Source organism: Theropithecus gelada, chromosome 1, assembly GCF_003255815.1.
Source record: "Theropithecus gelada isolate Dixy chromosome 1, Tgel_1.0, whole genome shotgun sequence".
NCBI lineage: Eukaryota > Metazoa > Chordata > Mammalia > Primates > Cercopithecidae > Theropithecus > Theropithecus gelada.
This window is the reverse complement of record NC_037668.1, coordinates 59,674,524-59,691,589: the sequence shown is the minus strand read 5'-3', so window position 1 is coordinate 59,691,589 and position 17,066 is coordinate 59,674,524. Positions and strand designations below refer to the sequence as shown.

Genomic DNA, 17,066 nt, shown 5'->3' with positions numbered 1-17,066 from the left:
GAGCTGCTAGAGTAATGGTAATGGTAATGCTGCTGGCAGAGGGAGCACCCCTCTGGTTCCCATCCTCAGCTGCTTCACTGGGGGGTCAGAAACCTCCTTATCAGAGCTGCTTTGCTTGGAATCTCCAAGAGTTGGGGCGGCACCCGCCTAACCCTCCAGAGGATCTGCGACTGGAAATAACATGGCCAGCACAGAAAACATGTATCAGGACCCAGCTAGAAGGGTCAGAGGCTCCGCTGGGACTGTCACAGCCAGTGTGGACAGATCTATTTATGGACGCCTGGAGGGAAGGGCATGTGGGTTGTCTCTGCCATTTCCTGGGCATTCAGCACATATCATCCTTTATGCCAGACCAACCCAGGACCCAGAGAGAACAGGGTGCTGGGTGAGGCCACCAGCAGAATATCTCCCATATGGGAGTCTCAGGCTTGAGGTGGGTAAATGAGGGGTGTAAAAACTGAACAAAGAATGTGCTCTCCTTAAGGAATGCATACAATTAAGAGGCCCCTGTGCATTCCTTTGGGCAGGCCAGGGCTATAGGAGCCTACCCATAGCACAGACCCAAATAGCAGTGATGAGTGTCCACCCCTCTTAACGTGGGCCTCAACTGGCCTATACCTGGCTCCATGCCTTTTGCCTTACTCCTGGAGCCTATCAATTTCCTACTGAAACACCTTCAGTTGCCACCCCCATCCCCCACCCTCTGGATCTAGCCCACATTCCTTAACCTGGTACCCAGACTCTGGGCCCAGCCTCACCCCTTCTCCCCGTCCCATGCACCTGCTTCCCAGCTATACCATTTCATCACTAAATGACATTCATCTCCCTGCCCTTTGGTTCAGGCCATTCCAGGTATCACCCCCTCCCCTTGCTGAAGGGGGCAGGGGCCTCCTCTCTGCTCTCAACACCATTGACCTGTCTATACCTAAAAGTACCTTTTCCCTTCACTAGCCTGTGAGCCCCCAGATCAGGGAAAACTTTCATTTGTGTGTGTGATCCTCTCTGATGCAAGAGTCCTGCCAACTTTACCCAAAGGCTCCACTCAGGCAGCTCAAGTGAATGTGCCAGTCCTGAGGCTGTGGCGACTGCTTGAAGGCACTGTGGAACATGCAAGATACCAGGGCACCACCATGGCCACTCTGCAGCAGAACCGGACAAGTCAGTGATGATGGAAGGGGCTGAATGGATCGGATCCAGAGGCATCAAAGGAACACACAGGTCAGGAGAGAAAAAAGTAAGGCAACAGACTCTTTATTTAATGTGGTTTAAAATACATCAAAATGAAGTCCCTGGCTGTTGTGAATACCAAAAGGAGACAAAAAAGCTGCCAGTGCAGCTTCAAACAAGTCTGAGTGGCCGGGCTGGGCCATAAGGTAAGCAGTTACAGGGACAGAAGGCAGCCCCCTTCCCCCAAGAAGGGTAAGAGGAGCAGGTGCCTGGCTGTCCCTGGGGTGACCACCTCTGTGCTCTGCAAGATGGAAGGGCTGGGGCAGCAGCTGGAGAATCAGCTCAGCAGGCCTTGGCCCTCCCCCGTGGACACCAGGCAGCTCCACTGGCCTCCGGGTCAGCCCTCAGGGCCGCCATGATGGGGTGGAGGAGGGTTAAATAACCATCTTTACAGAAATAACATTCTCCTACAGAAAGTGCCTGACCTCAGCCCATGGTCCAAAAACCTCATGGAAAACAAACAACAAATTAAAAAAAAAAGTGCTGCTGACACCTCTCAGAATCTGGTGGACATGAAGCTCTCAGCTGGACAAGGCCCTGAAATCAACTTACTGTTAGCAGAGCCATTGGCTCTGAGCTTCACCTGCTGTGGTCCCCTGGAGGAAAAGCTAGCAATCTAAGAAACCAACACAGCTCTTGGTCCTAAAACTGAGGTCACAAGTGTGGGACCCACCCGGCTGAGGAAGGCACTGGCCTTCACTCATGGATAGGCACCTCCCCTGCATCTGGCCCAGGACCTGGGCTACTTTGGAAAGCAGAAGCAGAGCAGCTGTAGTGATTGGTTATGATTTGGTCAATGGAAAGGAAGAAAAAGGTAGGGACCCACATCTGCAGACTGGCCTGAAGGTCTAGACATGGATGGAGCTGTGAGCAAAGGCTGCACCTTGCCTGGGGCCCACATTCCTGACCTGGGAAACCCAGCTGGGGCCACTGTTCACTGTGGCCTCCCACACCACCACACTGGGATCCAGCAGCTCCAGTCCCTCCACGGGCTTTAAGAGGTAGCTGAAGTGAGTCAGGCAATAATGTGGGCCACTGTAGGCCTTTCCCCTCTCTTCAAGGGGGAAGGTACATACCTCTGCCTCTTCCCTGCACCTCTCTTGCCTAGCAAACACTCTGTGGGGTTGGCTGCTCTTGTACCAGCTTAGCCTGGCACAGGGGCTGGGGTAGGGAAAAGGCCCTACTGGAGCAGGAAGAGGCAAGGACTACTCCAGATACAGGGATTCAAAGGGGAAGAAAAAGATCATGGGAAACACTTCACAGGACAGCAGTATCTCAGCCAGTGACGGCAAAGATCTCAACACTCACACAGCTGCTTGAGGGCACCTAGATGTGAAGGATATACCAGAGAATAGCAGGCAACTCTGATGCAGATCAGTGGTACCTGCCCTGGGGCAAGAGAAAGAGAAATGGTGTGCCATTCATTTACCATCTCTGGTATCAGTCACACATGATTCAGTACTTAACATTCTTTGTGAACCAACTTATCTGAGAGATTTAAGGTAAGGGCTAGAAGAGTGGGCTAGGTATGGAAGATGAAGGGACCTGCAGGACAATGAACTAGCTTCAAAGAAAAATAGCAAGAAGCAAAGCCCTAACCATCCTATCCATCTTGGTCTGAGTCATTCTACTGTCCCAGAAAACTGCTTTGCACAAACACTGGCTAATACCCTGGCGAGTTTGCAACAGCAGAACATTCAGCATATAGAATGGCTCTACACAGTACATAGCAGTTATGTACTGGGGTAGGGGGAGAACAGGACACAGAAACAACTGTCTGCAGCCATTTTATGGATTTCTAGGGCCCAGTCAATAGTTCAACTTCATTTCTTACCTGTTAGACAACAGCTATGGTCTCCCACACAGGAAGAAGTGGAATCCCCAAGGACAGGCAGGGAGGTGCCAGGAAATGGAATCAGGACAAATCTTGAGGATTGCACATGTGGGGGTGGGGGCAGGAAGCAGAAAAATCCATGAAGCCAAGGAGGCAGCTGGACCTGGGGCCCAGCAACTGCTGCATGGAGATAGTGCTGATGGGAACTGGTGGTGGCCTCTCAGGACTAAAACCCACAGGTAAGCTTGTGGCAAAGCCATCAGAAGCCCTTTCCTTTCTTTTACAACAAACAACCTGATCTCACCAAACAGGAAACCTCAGCACCAAGGTGGCAAAAGAGCCAAGCGGGGTGGTGAAGGAGGTGGGACACTGGAGGGCCAGGTACCCAGGCACCACTGCTACAGCACCCCTCTTCCTTGGAAGATCCTCAATACAAACACTGTCATGTGCCAAAAAAAAAAAAAAAAAAGAAAAAGAAAAAAGAAAAAGAAAAAGAAAAAAAGACCTTCAGAAATAATCCTTTGGGTGATCTCTTGTCAATCATTTGTGCAGGCTAGAGAGGCACCTGTGAATGATAAGGCTACTGAGAAGCATCATTGGCCTGGTCCTGGCACTACCAAAGGGCAGGGGAAGTGATGCCCAAGGGGCTCCTGACCAGCACATTGTCCCACACAGAAACATTCTCCAGGTCCCTTATCCTAGGCAGGAAATCACCAGCTCTGAGCGCCCTGCCAGGTCTCTGCCTAGGGACACCTTTTCCAGGTCCAGAGAATCAAAGGAGCCTCCAGAGCAGCTCGGAGGGCCTGAGCTGCCCAAGCAAGCCCTACTCACAAGAGAAATGCAGTCAAGACCTGGGTGTATCACTTGTCTCGAGCTCTGAAGGGCAGGGAGGGGTCTGAGCCTCAAGTCAGGCAGAGAAATGCTCAAGTCACTTGTCCTGCCAACTCACTGTGATGGCAGCTACAGATGACAGCCCCTCTCAAGACTCTTCAGCTGACAGAGGAGCCACTGACTTCATCTGTACACACCCCCATCCCCAATGCAAGCCCACTGTACACTTATAGGTATAAATGCATGAGGCCTTGCAATATGCCGTATGTACGTAAAACTGACCCACAAAATCCAAAATTGCAAGTGTCAGATGCCAGCCAGGTCAGAACATCCTGGCTTCAGCAATGGGCTGCTCAGCATGGGAGCTTTTTATGGGCCAGGCCTGGCTGGGCTGCCGCTCCCTTCCCAGCATGCCCCAGCACCAGGCTCTCTAGGCTCTGGCAGAGGTGGGCTCTTGAGGCCCAGTCTGGCCTGATGCTTCTGTGCTCGGTGCTCCTGGGCAGCAAGGCGCTTCTGTGACCCTGGGGGAGCTGGGTGCTTGAGCCCCAGGCCCCTCTGGCCTCCTTTCAGGGCCACTGTCAGTGAGGGAGCCCTGACCACCAGCACTCAGGTCCTGTACCCTCTTGTTCAGGTCATTGCGCTCTGTCTGCAGCGCCCGGCACAGCTTCTCCAGCCGTTGGATTTTTACCTGCAGGCCCTCCAGTTCTTTATCCCGGACTGTTTTCTAGGGAGAGAAATGAGACCTTCAGTGCCATGCCCCATCAACCTCCCACTTACCATCACTACTTGGTGACAAACACTTTTAACAAGGCTGGGAGCAGACTGAGTCCGAAGCTGGCCCCCTCTAGGAAACAGTCCTGGTTGAAGCCATGACTGGACTGTCAGGTGGGGCAGTGTGGTGCAGAAAAGGGGCACGGCTTGGAGATAACATATTCCTCCATTTATCTACCACATGACCTTGGCAAAGGACTTGGCTTTTGAGCCTGTCTCATCTGTAAAACAGGACTACTAATACCATCCTCAGATCTCAAGAGAAGGTTCAATGAACCACGTACCTAAAAACATTCAGCAGCAAAAAAAAAAAAAAAAAAAAAAAAAAAAGACAAACCCAAAAACATTCAGCAAGATCTGGCTTGTCGTTGCTGCTCCATCAGTGTGAGTTCCTTTCTTCTACATTAGAAGCCATGAAATCACAAATTACCTGGGCTGCTTTACATGTAAACCAGGCACATCACTGGCACCCCTGTTTTTTCTGCTCTTTTATTCCTTTCTTCCATTTGCTCCCTTCACTCCCACTGGAGACCTACCACTGGGCTCACCATCTCCCATGGGGAGAGAACAGCATTAACTTTGGACTTGGACAATGTGTGCAAATCTCACCTCTACCTCATGCTAGCTGTGTCACTGATGGGTAGAACACACAGGAAAGGGCCTGATATGCGCTAAGTGCACACCCCCACCCTGGCTGCAGATCACAGACAGCCCACCTCCTCAGCCATCTCAAGGAGGGCCTTGTTGCTGCTCTCCCACCGGGACCGGTACATGGTGGTTTCTTTCTCCAGCTTCTTGATCTTCTTAGTCATCTAGGTTATGTGACAGACAGAAGGAAATGGTCAGAGCCGGCCTCTCTGTGCACCTGTCTCTCCAAGGTGGGGACTGATTGATTACAGGGTGCAGTCAATGCCCTCTGTGCCACCTTACCACCAGAAGTCACAAGTGTCCACCACTAACAACAAGAAATGGTAAGGGGCCAGAATCCCAGCACTTTGGGAGGCCAGGGTGGGCGGATCACTTGAGGCCAAGAGTTCAAGACCAGCCTGGCCAACATGGTGAAACCCTGTTTCTACTAAACACACACACACACACACACACACACACACACACACACACAAAGGCCAGGCATGGTGGCACGTGCCTGTAATTCCAGCTACTCAGGAGGCTGAGGCAGGAGAATCACTTGAACACGGGGGACAAAGGCTGCAATGAGCTGAGATCGTGCCACTGCACTCCAGCCAGTGAAACAGGGCGAGACTCCATCTCAAAACAAACAAACAAAAGAAATGGCTGCCCCATTCCCCGGGACAACCTGGAGGGTATACACACCACTGATACTGCCTCGAGAGGGGAAAGGCTGTGAACTCTCCTAACAGCCCCACCCTTGAGACACGCCAGATGGGAGCTTCCTGAAGGCAGGCCCAACCATTTTGAATGAAGCAGCTTATGCTCCAGGAGCCATGCGTGGCCTGGACCACAGTTACCTTTTCCATCTCCTGCTTGAATGTGGTGAACACCTCGCTGCTTTTGGAAAGTGTGTTCTGGAACTCCTCAAACTTCTCTGTGTATAAGGCAAGCTGGGGGAGAAAGCAGCCCACAGATAAGATTGGGTTTCTCTGGGAGGCACTCTGGTCAACACACTCAGACCTGTCCTTGACTCTCTGACCCAGTAATTCTACTGAGATACTATTTTTCCTTAAAACAAAGCAAAGCTATATATTTGGAAGGATATAATCCAAAATGCTAAGCCTGGAAAGTAGGAGACTTAGGGTGACTTTTATTTTGCCTTTATGTTGATTTTCAAACTCTTCTGTTCCCACCTCCTCAAAAGCAATACAACATTTCTGAGCTACAAATGAAATCCTCTGAGCCCACCTAACTACCTGGTCACGACCATACAGGTACTGTGCAGGTCCGGAGAGAACAAAGGCTCAACCAAGGTCTCATAGCAGCCAGGACACAGCCAGTCCTAGAATGAGGGTCCCATTTCACTACCCCCAGGATGGGGCCCAGTGAGGGGACCTTGAAGGCACAGGGTCAGGTTATATGCTCTCACCTGTTGCTTCAGGTGGGTCTCTTGCTGCTTCATCAGCTCACACATCCTCTGGGACTCTACTGCCTCTTTCAGGAGCTATTTCCAAGACAGAACCCCAGATCCTGTCAGAAGCCCCCAGGGGCTATGTTTGGTTTTTAGCCACAAGCACCAGACCCACCAAGGTTTCCTGCTCTCAGACTGATACTCAAGGAATCTGTGCCTGGTCTGGCCAGACAACTTCTCCCATATAACCCGGCTATGAACTGAGCCACAGCCCAACCTGCCTCCTCCCACACCCCCATCCCAACCCTGGGGCCTAAGCCTCACAAAATCCTTCTCCCGTTGGTGCCGCTCTTCTGCCTCCTTTAGCATCTCCTGGGCCTGCTGGAGCTTGGCATCCACCAGCTGCTGTTGTAGGTCCTTGTGTTTGAAGACTTTGTCGATATGCTGCAGCAAAGATAGTGGGAGCCGTCAGCTTGTGAGGAGCTCCTTTTCTCAGGGTGGCCCCACAGCCAAAGACCAGGGCACTTTGCCCAGCCCCCCATCTCAATCTGATATGCTGGACTCCCATGTGTACCACACAACATGGGCCCCAAGTCTCTGGAAGGTCATCTTTCCAACCTCACCTCGTTTCTCTCCCAGTGAGTCAGACTTTGGTAAGTATATGGTTTATGGCTGGAATCTGCTCCCAAGAAGCCAAGCAAAAAACACACTCAAATCTCTGACCCCAGGATTGATCACCTATGGGGTTGGAAGCCCTCACTTCTGTGTCCCTGATTCTCTTGTAAATGGGAAGAATGGGCAAAAACAATGCTTCTAAGAACATAACAGCCTAGCTCAGTTGGCAAAGACTTGCCATATCTAGGCAAAGACTAGACACGTGCATCCCCAAGGAATGGCTGTCCTGCCTACTGGAGGAGCACTGGGGACTTATGTCAGGTGAGAGAGAAGGGATGGAGAGAAGGTGAAGGATTCAGGTGCTACTTCAAAGGTAAAATCAACTGGACTTGCTGAAATAAGGGAAAATAACTCCATTTTTTTGGATGGGGAAGGGAAGGAGCCTTGCAGGTAAGTCCAGTTTGGGTATGATGAGAGTGCTTGTGTCTATCTGGGGAGGGCTGTAAATGCAAAGCAGCAGGGCCTGGTAGTCCTGCAACTCCTTCTCCACAGGTAATACTAAATCCTTTTCTGCCTTGGTGGGGAGAGAAAACGGGGTTATTCAGATTCTTGAAGTTCGTGTCTCACTATAGTGGCCCAGGAAGCCTCTATGTCTCAGTGCTGAGGGATAAGAATCAAACCAACTCCCCTCAAACCAAACAAGCTGCTTTGTTCCCAGAGGATGAAGTCCGGCAAGGAAAGGGGTGGGTCAGGGGAGTGCCCTCTAGGTCCTGCACACACGATCATCACACTGGCCTATGAACCTAAGAGGACAAATCTTCCCCATCTCACCACTGCCACACCCCAGGGGCTAGGAAAGGGCCTATTCCAGAGCAGGTCCTCTGCCAGCCCTGTAAGGGGGCTCCAGGTCTCCCTTCTCATGATGAGAACGCACCCACAACAGCCAGGTGACTGGATGGAAGACCCAAAGATTCAAGTGCCTGGGGTGGCAGCCAACAGTGACAAAGGGAATGACATGCTTTTTTTTTTGAGACAGAGTCTTGGTGTGTCACCCAGGCTAGAGTGCAGTAGCACAATCTCAGGTCATTGCAACCTCTGCCTCCTGGGTTCAAGCAATTCTCCTACCTCAGCCTCCCGAGTAGCTGGGACTACAGGCGTGCACCACCACACCTGGCTAATTTTTTGTAGTTTTAGTAGAGACAGGGTTTCACCATGTTGCCCAGGCTGGTGTTGAACTCCTGACCTGAGGTGATCCACCCGCTCTGGCCTCCCAAAGTGTTGGGATTACAGGCATGAGCCACCATGCCGGCCTGATAATCCTGCCTTTTAAGTGGCAGGAGCAGCAAGGAATCAGTGGACACAGTCTCTGGAGTCCATCACTGATCACAGGCACAGCCCCTCCCCTGCAATTCCAAATTCTACAAAGCTCTGAAAATGGAAATTGTCATAAGTTGGCAGCCAAACTTGACCTGTATCATTGTAAGCCCATAATCTAGGTGAGTATTTGGAAGTTCTACTGCATAAACATTAACATGTCTGGCTTCCCCAAGGCCCTGCTGAGGGTGCTACATAACACACAGTCCACATATGTGCCTCCATTCTAAAATGTGGATAGTTCTAATTCCAAAAGATACCTGGCCTAGTCGTTTGGGATAAGGCACTGTGGACGTGGGGCTGTGTGGCTGTCAATCTCTTCTCTACATCTGTTCTTTATCTATGAGGAATAACATTACTCTCCTCCCAAGGAGAAGGAGGAGGAGGAGGAAGAAAGGGAGAATGGGACAAAGCCTGAAAAGGTACTGTCCCAGTGCCTAGCACACACTCAAAAACCTCACAATTTCTGGGCCATGATTGCTGTTTGTGATACCCTTACCTCCTCTCGCAGCTCATACTGCTCAATCAGCTTCTTGAGCCTCTCAGCCAGCTCCATGTTCTCTTGGCGCAGCTTGGAGTTGCGCTCATTGTGCTGTTCCATCTGCAGCTGAATGTCATTCAGTGTCACCTGGAAGTGCGAGGTCACCTCCTTGCGCTTCTCCTCCTCCTCCCGGGCCCGCTGCACACCTTCTTCCTGGGCAGAGAAGTCAGCCCTAGAGCCATCATCCACTGCTACCTCACAAGGGTCCCCCAGCTAGTCCACAGATGGTCTCTGCCAATAGCCCTCCCCCTGCTCCCAAAGTGAGGAGTAGCCAGGCTCCAGGATGTTGTGCAATGCGGGTTCCAATGGACCCCCCTGTATATCAGGTGACATCAAGTGAGATTCTCCCCCTACAAAAATGCAGGTACATGGCAGGCGCGGTGGCTCACGCCTGTAATCCCAGCACTTTGGGAGGCTGAGGTGGGTGGATCACGAGGTCAGGAGTTCGAGACCAGCCTTGCCAATATTGGTGAAACTCGTCTCTACTAAAAATACAAAAATTAGCTGGGCGTGATGGCGTGCACCTGTGGTCCCAGCTGCTTGTGAGGCTGAGGCAGAGGAGTCGTTTGAACCTGGGAGGCGGAGGTTGTGGTGAGCCAAGATTGCGCCACTGCACTCCCACCTGGGCGATGGGCCACAGAGCAACACTTTGTCCCCCGCACCAAAAAAAAAAGAAAAAATGCGGGCACACATGCACACATGTAAGTGCCATTCTGAAGCAAGTCGGATCTCCTAAGGCCTATTCTTCCAGATTTCAGATTAATGTGCATTTGTCCCCTCTGTACCCCCAGAGACCAAGCTGTTAAAATTTAGTAACACCCAGGGTTTGCGAAGTTGTGTAGAATTAGGCACTCAACACTTTTGATGTGGCAGGCACACTGCCCCCTTACTGGAAGGCAATCCAGCAAAATCTATTAAAATGAAAAATCTGCATATACTGTGACCTAGCCATTTCACTTCCATGACTTATCCTACAGATAAGTTCTATATAACTGACCAGTGATAAACATAACAAGAATTTTCACTATAGTTCTATATGTAATAATGAAAAATTGTAAACAACCTCAAATGCTTTAACTAGGGCACTGATATATCCATATGATGAGAAAATAGCCCTACACATACTGATAGGGAAAAACGTTATGTAAAGTGAAAAAAGGCATAAGTTACGAAATGGTACATGTATAATCATTTCATTCCAGAAACTACAGGTAAGATTTTACATATAAAAAGGAAAGTTAGAAGGCTGTATTTAAAGTTGCTGTAACCACAGACTGACCTCACCATAGAAGCAGCAGAACATGGGAAGGACCCAGGTTCCTGAATGACCAACCTCTGGGACAAGAGCTGCTTGTCAGAGCCAGGCCTCCTCCACTTACCAGGGGACTGCCATTTCATTAATACTGACGCCAGTGCATTATGGATTCTCTTAGTACTTTATCCTTCACCTTATCTAATACATGTCAAATGGTTATAAGCAGCATTCTCTAACGTAAGGTATTATTGAGAAAGTGTATTTCTTTTTTTTTTTTTTTGAGACGGAGTCTTGCTTTTTTTGAGACGGACTCAGGCTGGAGAGCAGTGGCATGATCTCGGCTCACTGCAAGCTCTGCCTCCCAGGTTCACGCCATTCTCCTGCCTCAGCCTCCCGAGTAGCTGGGACTACAGGCGCCCACCACCACGCCCGGCTAATTTTTTTTTGTATTTTCGGTAGAGACGGGGTTTCACTGTGTTAGCCAGGATGGTCTCCATCTCCTGACCTCGTGATCCACCCTCCTTGGCCTCCCAAAGTGCTGGGATTACAGGTGTGAGCCACCACACCCGGCCGAGAAAGTGTATTTCTATGCCACAAGTCTGCACTTTTTTTTTTTTTGACACCAAGTCTCACTCTGTTGCCCAGGCTGTAATGCAGTGGTGCAATCTTGGCTCACTGTAACCTCAGCCTCTCGGGTGCAAGCAATTCTCGTGCCTCAGCCATCTAAGTAGCTGGGATTATAGGCATGTGCCAGCACACTTGGCTATTTTTTGTATTTTTAGTAGAATGGGGTTTCTTTTTCCAGGTTGGTCCCAAACTCCTGGCCTCAAGTGATCCATCCACCTCAGCCTCCCAAAGTGTTGCGATTATAGGCGTAAGCCACCACGCCCAGCCTTGCTTTTTTACACTGATTCCATGTGGAAATTGTAATGTTTTGGATGTTGGGTTAAATACATTACTAAAATTAATTTCACCTGTTTCTTTTTACTTTTTTAGAGTGGCCAGAAGATTTTTAATCACTTATGTGGGCCACTGCACCCAGGCCTAGCCTCCATTACTTTTTAAGAGGAAAGCCCATGAAAGAAACATTAAGTGGAAGTCAAGGAAATCAGAGTCACCTGTTCCAGGGGGCCCAGGCCTACCTTGAGGGAGCGGTTGTGCCGCTGCAGCTCACGGCATAGGCTCTCAAGCTTGCTACGGGCCAGGACGGCCTTACTGTGCTCACCACGCAGATGGTCCTTCTCTTGCACCAGCTGGCTCTGCTTCTTCTGCAGGAGCTTCATCTGCTTCTGTGAGTTCCGGTGCTCCTCCAGCTGGGGACAGGGATAGGGAGGGCAGGTGAGCATCCTGTGAGGCCTTCCTGGTGGGGATCACTATTCGGGTCTAGGCTCTCCTGAGCTGCCCTGAACCGCACCGTTTCAGACCAGGAGTGCTCTCATGGGCTGATGCTGTGCTGTTGCTTACACACTCCTCCCATGAACTCACACTAACCCCGAAGCCTCCACCATAGGGACAGAGAAATGGACACTCACTAGGGCAAGCAGGGGCCACGCAGCCAGCAGATGCCAATTCCTATTCCAGCTCTGACTCTGGGCCACTAGAGCCACTTCAAGCTGTTGCATTTCCCCAACTTGCTGGACACTCATGCCCAAGGATGAGACCACTTGCTACCCTACCTTGTGCCTATTAACAGACCTCCATCGCTCCCTTACATTCCTTCAAAACGTTAGCACTGGGTTCATCAGCACTCTCCCCAGCACAATTACTTTTCTCATTTGTGGCCACTTCAGTATCAACAGATTCCTTCTGACTCCCTGGTCTCCCAGTCCTTCAGTTCTTCCACAAACTCACTCCTTTCTCCAGCTCAGTTCCCCTCCCATGACCCTATCCAGATCTATACAACAGAAATATAATGCAAACCACATAAATAATTAAAAATATTCTACTGGCTACACTGAAAAAGTAAAAAACAGGTGAAATTAATTTTAGTAATATATTTATTGTAACCCAATATCCAAAACATTACAATTTCAACACGGAATCAATGTAAAAAAGGGAGGCTGGGAGCGGTGGCTCACACCTGTAATCCCAGCACTTTGGGAGGCCGAGGCAGGCAGATCACTTGAGGTCAGGAGTTCAAGACCAGCCTGGCCAACACGGTGAAACCCCGTTTCTACTAAAAAAAATACAAAGAAGCAGCCAGTTTGGTGGCACATGCCTGTAATCCCAGCTACTTGGGAGGCTGTGAGGCAGGAGAATCGTTTGAACCTGGGAGCAGGACATCACGCCACTGTATTCCAGCCTGGGTGACTGAGACACTATCTAACAAAAAAAGAAGTGAAATGTTTTATATTCTTTGTTTTTGCTTAAGTCTTCAAAATCTGATGTCTATCTTACATTTACAGCACGTTCAAATTCAGACTGGCCACATGTCAATTAGCTAGAGACGAATTTATCTTGGACAGCGCAGATCTAGACTTTGTCACTACCAGACAGCACACCCACTATCTCAATTTCCAGCACCCCAGACCAGGACTACCATCACCTATCTTTTTAGCTCATTCCAATCAATATCTGTGATCCTCAGAAAATCTCTTACCCTATAAGGACCTCCAATCCATTGACTCAACCATCCTTCCACTCTCCTTTAAAATAACCACTTACCTTATTACCTGGCTTAGATTTCTTACACCCTCAACTCTCTTGGCCCTTCCCCAGTAATACTGCAACCCTAGTAAAGCACCTTCCTGCTTTACACCAGTACTGAAACAACCCTACTTGAAGAGTCTCACTTTAAATTCACGGCCACCAATTTCAGGAAAAGCAGCAATCTCAACACAATGCACATGCTATTTACACTCCTCTCCTTCCAGACAACTATTCATCGTCCTCATCAAATCTCAAAACACAGAAGAAACCAGAGAATCAGGGGCAGAAGCTCCACATCTGCCAGTACACCTGCCCTGTCCTCTCCTCCAGTCACACAGACCTAGCCATATGGTTACCACAGCCAAGCCCCCTTCTTGGGCACTGGGCCTCAGGTCCCCTCCTCTACTCACACCACCACTCCAACAACTCATTTCCTCTCTTGCATCGGCAATTTTCCCCTGGCTGGATCACTCTAAAAGGGTGCTTATCTTCCTTACACCTTTTATTTAATCCTTACAAGAATGTCATTAGGCAGGTATGACATTCCCCATTTTACAGATGAGTAAAGTTCCCTACAGGAAAATATTAATAAATGTGTGTGGAATGAATTAATTTTAACATAAATACTTAGAGGCTGGGCGCAGTAGCTCACACCTGTAATCCCAGCACTTTGGGAGGCCGAGACGGGCAGATCACGAGGTCAAGAGATCGAGACCATCCTGGCCAACATGGTCAACCCTGTCTCTACTGAAATATACAAAATTTAGCCAGGCGTGGTGGCGTGCGCCTGTAATTCCAGCTACTCGGGAGGCTGCAGCAGGAGAACCGCTTGAACCTGGGAGGCGGAGGTTGCAGTGAGTCAAGACCATGCCACTGCACTCTAGCCTGGTGACAGAGCGAGACTCCATCTCTAAATAAATAAATAAATAGGCTGGGTGCGGTGGCTCACGCCTGTAATCCCAGCACTTTGGGAGGCCGAGGCAGGCAGATCACGAGGTCAGGAGATTGAGACCATCCTGGCTAACACGGTGAAAGCCTGTCTCTACTAAAAAAAAAAAAAAAAAATAGCTGGGCATGGTGGCGGGTGCTTGCAGTCCCAGTTACTCCGGAGGCTGAGGCAGGAGAATGGCGTGAACCCAGGAGGTGGAGCTTGCAGTGAGCCGAGATCGTGCCACTGCACTCCAGCCTGGGCAACAGAGCGAGACTCCATCTCAAAATACATACATACATACATACATACATACTTAGGCTGTGACCATCAATAGATAAATCTGTTAGTTCAAATTCTGACAGGGGACCTGATGAGGGAAGAATCTGGCTGCCCCACCCTCAACCCACTGAACAATGTTACAACAGAGTGGGAAGAGCATGCTTTGCATTTATTGTGATGGAACATGAAGTACAGAGTACTACTTATGAAGAATTCTTGTCAAAAACTTGAAGCTGAATTGGATCAAGCTTTAGAGCTAACTTCTACTTCACTTACAGGCACTAGGAGGTAAAGAAGTAAAATGCTACCACAGATGACAAAGCTAGAAGGGGGCATCCTACAGGACAGCCAGTCTGGTTTCTGTAAAGTCAATGTCATGGGGAATATAAGGAGGCAGTGACAAGAAGACTGCTCTGAAGTAAAAGGAAAAAGTATCAAGTGACTAGCATTAGTTTTATTTACTGTGATAATGGCTCTATGCATCTGTATTTGTGGAAGATGCATCAAGATCACAAGGTGTCTTGGACTCAGGCCAGGAACAAGGGCTCTACCACCTTGGAATCATTCTTTGAGAAATTTCTTTCAAGGAATATGCAGTTTCTCAAACTCTTGCTGCACAGCCCTAAAGAGGCTCGCTGAGAGTGATTCCCCATTTAACAGATATTTCAGAGACAGCTGAACAGAAATTAAGCCACCTACCTGCCTCTGCACCCCCAACCCTATACCAGGTGGCATGCTGATTTTCCCAAGGCAGGGAAGGTGCCCGCGGAGGGGGGAACTGACCAGTTCAGCATACTTCTTGCACAGAGCAGCCAGCTTCTCCTCTGGGGTACTCAGAGTATTCAATGTCTGCATCAGCAACGTGATCTCCTTCCCTGCAAAGCACAGGAGCAAAGACATGTACTCCCTTCTCCAGGGGTCCCCTCCAGGCCTGGGCTCACACTCATCATGAGTGCTGAAGATAGCCCTCCCCATCACACACACTTTATATTTTGCTTGTTAATTAGCTCCTTCCTTACTATAGAGACCAACTCAATCCTGCCCTCACTGTAGCCCCAGTATTGTCCATAGTACCATCACAGAGAATATGTTCAACAAATGCTTATCAAATGAACGACTGTACCCTACTGAAATCTCTTTAGTGGACACCACTGGCAGGGTAAAAAACTGCCTGCTCTACCAACAGACGAAAGATTTCCCACTTATGAATTCAGGGCTACTGTTTCACACAGTTTCAATGCAAGGAAGGCCCACCCTCCTGATAGAGGTAGGATCCAAAAAGGAATAGATGTCTTAGCCTCCTTGAGAAATACTAAACTCTTGTCAACAGAGTAGCCAAACAGTGAACTTTAAAATGAAGATACTTTCGGCCAGGTGCGGTGGCTCACGCCTGTAATCCCAGCATTTTGGGAGGCCGAGGTGGATCATGAGGTCAAGAGATCGAGACCATGCTAACATGATGAAACCCCGTCTCTACTAAAAATACACACAAAAAAATTAGCAAGGCATGGTAGGGGGGTGCCTGTAGTCCCAGTTACTCAGGAAACTGAGGTAGGAGAATCACTTGAACCTGGAAGGCAGAGGTTGCAGGGAGGCGGAGATCGTGCCACCGCACTCCAGCTTGGTGACAGAGCAAGACCCCCGTCTAAAAAAATAAATGAACAAAAAAAAAAAAAAAATGAAGATACTTTCCATATATGTGACCCTAAGATTTTTTTTTTTTTTTTTTTTTTTGAAGGAGTCTCACCCTGTCACCCAGGCTGGAGTGTAATGGCATGATCTCAGCTCACTGCAACCTCTGCCTCCTGAGTTCAAGTGATTCTCCTGCTTCAGCCTCCTGAGTAGCTGGGATTACAGGCACATGCCACCATGCCCAGCTAATTTTTTTTATCTTTAGTAGAAATGGGGTTTCACCATGTTGGCCAGGCTGGTCTCGAACTCCTGACCTCATGATCTGCCCGCCTTGGCCTCCCAAAGTGCTGGGGTTATAGGTGTGAGCCACTGTGCCTAGCCGTCCCTAAGATTTTTTTTTTTTTTTGAGAGAGCCTTGCTCTGTCACCCAGGCTGGTATGCAGTGGTGCGATCTTGTGTCACTACAAGCTCCACCTCCCGGGTTCACGCCATTCTCCTGCCTCAGCCTCCCGAGTAGCTGGGACTACAGGTGCCCGCCACCACGCTTGGCTACTTTTTTGTATTTTTAGTAGAGATGGGGTTTCACCATGTAAGCCAGGATGGTCTCGAACTCCTGACCTCATGATCCACCCGCCTCAGCCTCCCAAAGTGCTGGGATTACAGGCATGAGCCACCGTGCCCGGCCATAAGATTTTTTAAAGTTCCTCTTTAAAGTAGGATGATACAAAAGGGGAGAGGGAAATAGGAATAAAACATGGATATAATGACACCCGAGTTAGATTCTAGATTATTATTTTTTTTTTTTTTTGAGACGGAGTCTCGCTCTGTCGCCCGGGCTGGAGTGCAGTGGCCGGATCTCAGCTCACTGCAAGCTCTGCTTCCTGGGTTTACGCCATTCTCCTGCCTCAGCCTCCCGAGTAGCTGGGACTACAGGCACCCACCACCTCGCCCGGCTAGTTTTTTGTATTTTTTAGTAGAGACGGGGTTTCACCTTGTTAGCCAGGATGGTCTTGATCTCCTGACCTCGTGATCCGCCCGTCTCGGCCTCCCAAAGTGCTGGGATTACAGGCTTGAGCCACCGCGCCC

At 49.5% G+C, this 17,066-nt stretch overlaps 1 protein-coding gene across 2 annotated transcripts in view; it reads right to left on the bottom strand.

Annotated features, from left to right (window-relative positions):
* Positions 1 to 1,235: 1,235 nt before the first annotated feature.
* Positions 1,236 to 17,066, bottom strand: part of TXLNA (taxilin alpha) — a 19,448-nt gene continuing 3,617 nt past the window's right edge. For both annotated transcript variants that reach the window (XM_025376607.1, XM_025376616.1), the window contains 8 exons: positions 15,132 to 15,223; positions 11,632 to 11,802; positions 9,193 to 9,387; positions 7,029 to 7,148; positions 6,723 to 6,797; positions 6,151 to 6,243; positions 5,380 to 5,475; positions 1,236 to 4,616 (listed from right to left, as the gene is read on the bottom strand). In XM_025376607.1, coding sequence (XP_025232392.1) covers positions 4,323 to 4,616; positions 5,380 to 5,475; positions 6,151 to 6,243; positions 6,723 to 6,797; positions 7,029 to 7,148; positions 9,193 to 9,387; positions 11,632 to 11,802; positions 15,132 to 15,223 — 1,136 coding nt within the window. In that variant the 3' untranslated portion in view covers positions 1,236 to 4,322. The remainder of the gene's footprint in view (positions 4,617 to 5,379; positions 5,476 to 6,150; positions 6,244 to 6,722; positions 6,798 to 7,028; positions 7,149 to 9,192; positions 9,388 to 11,631; positions 11,803 to 15,131; positions 15,224 to 17,066) is intronic.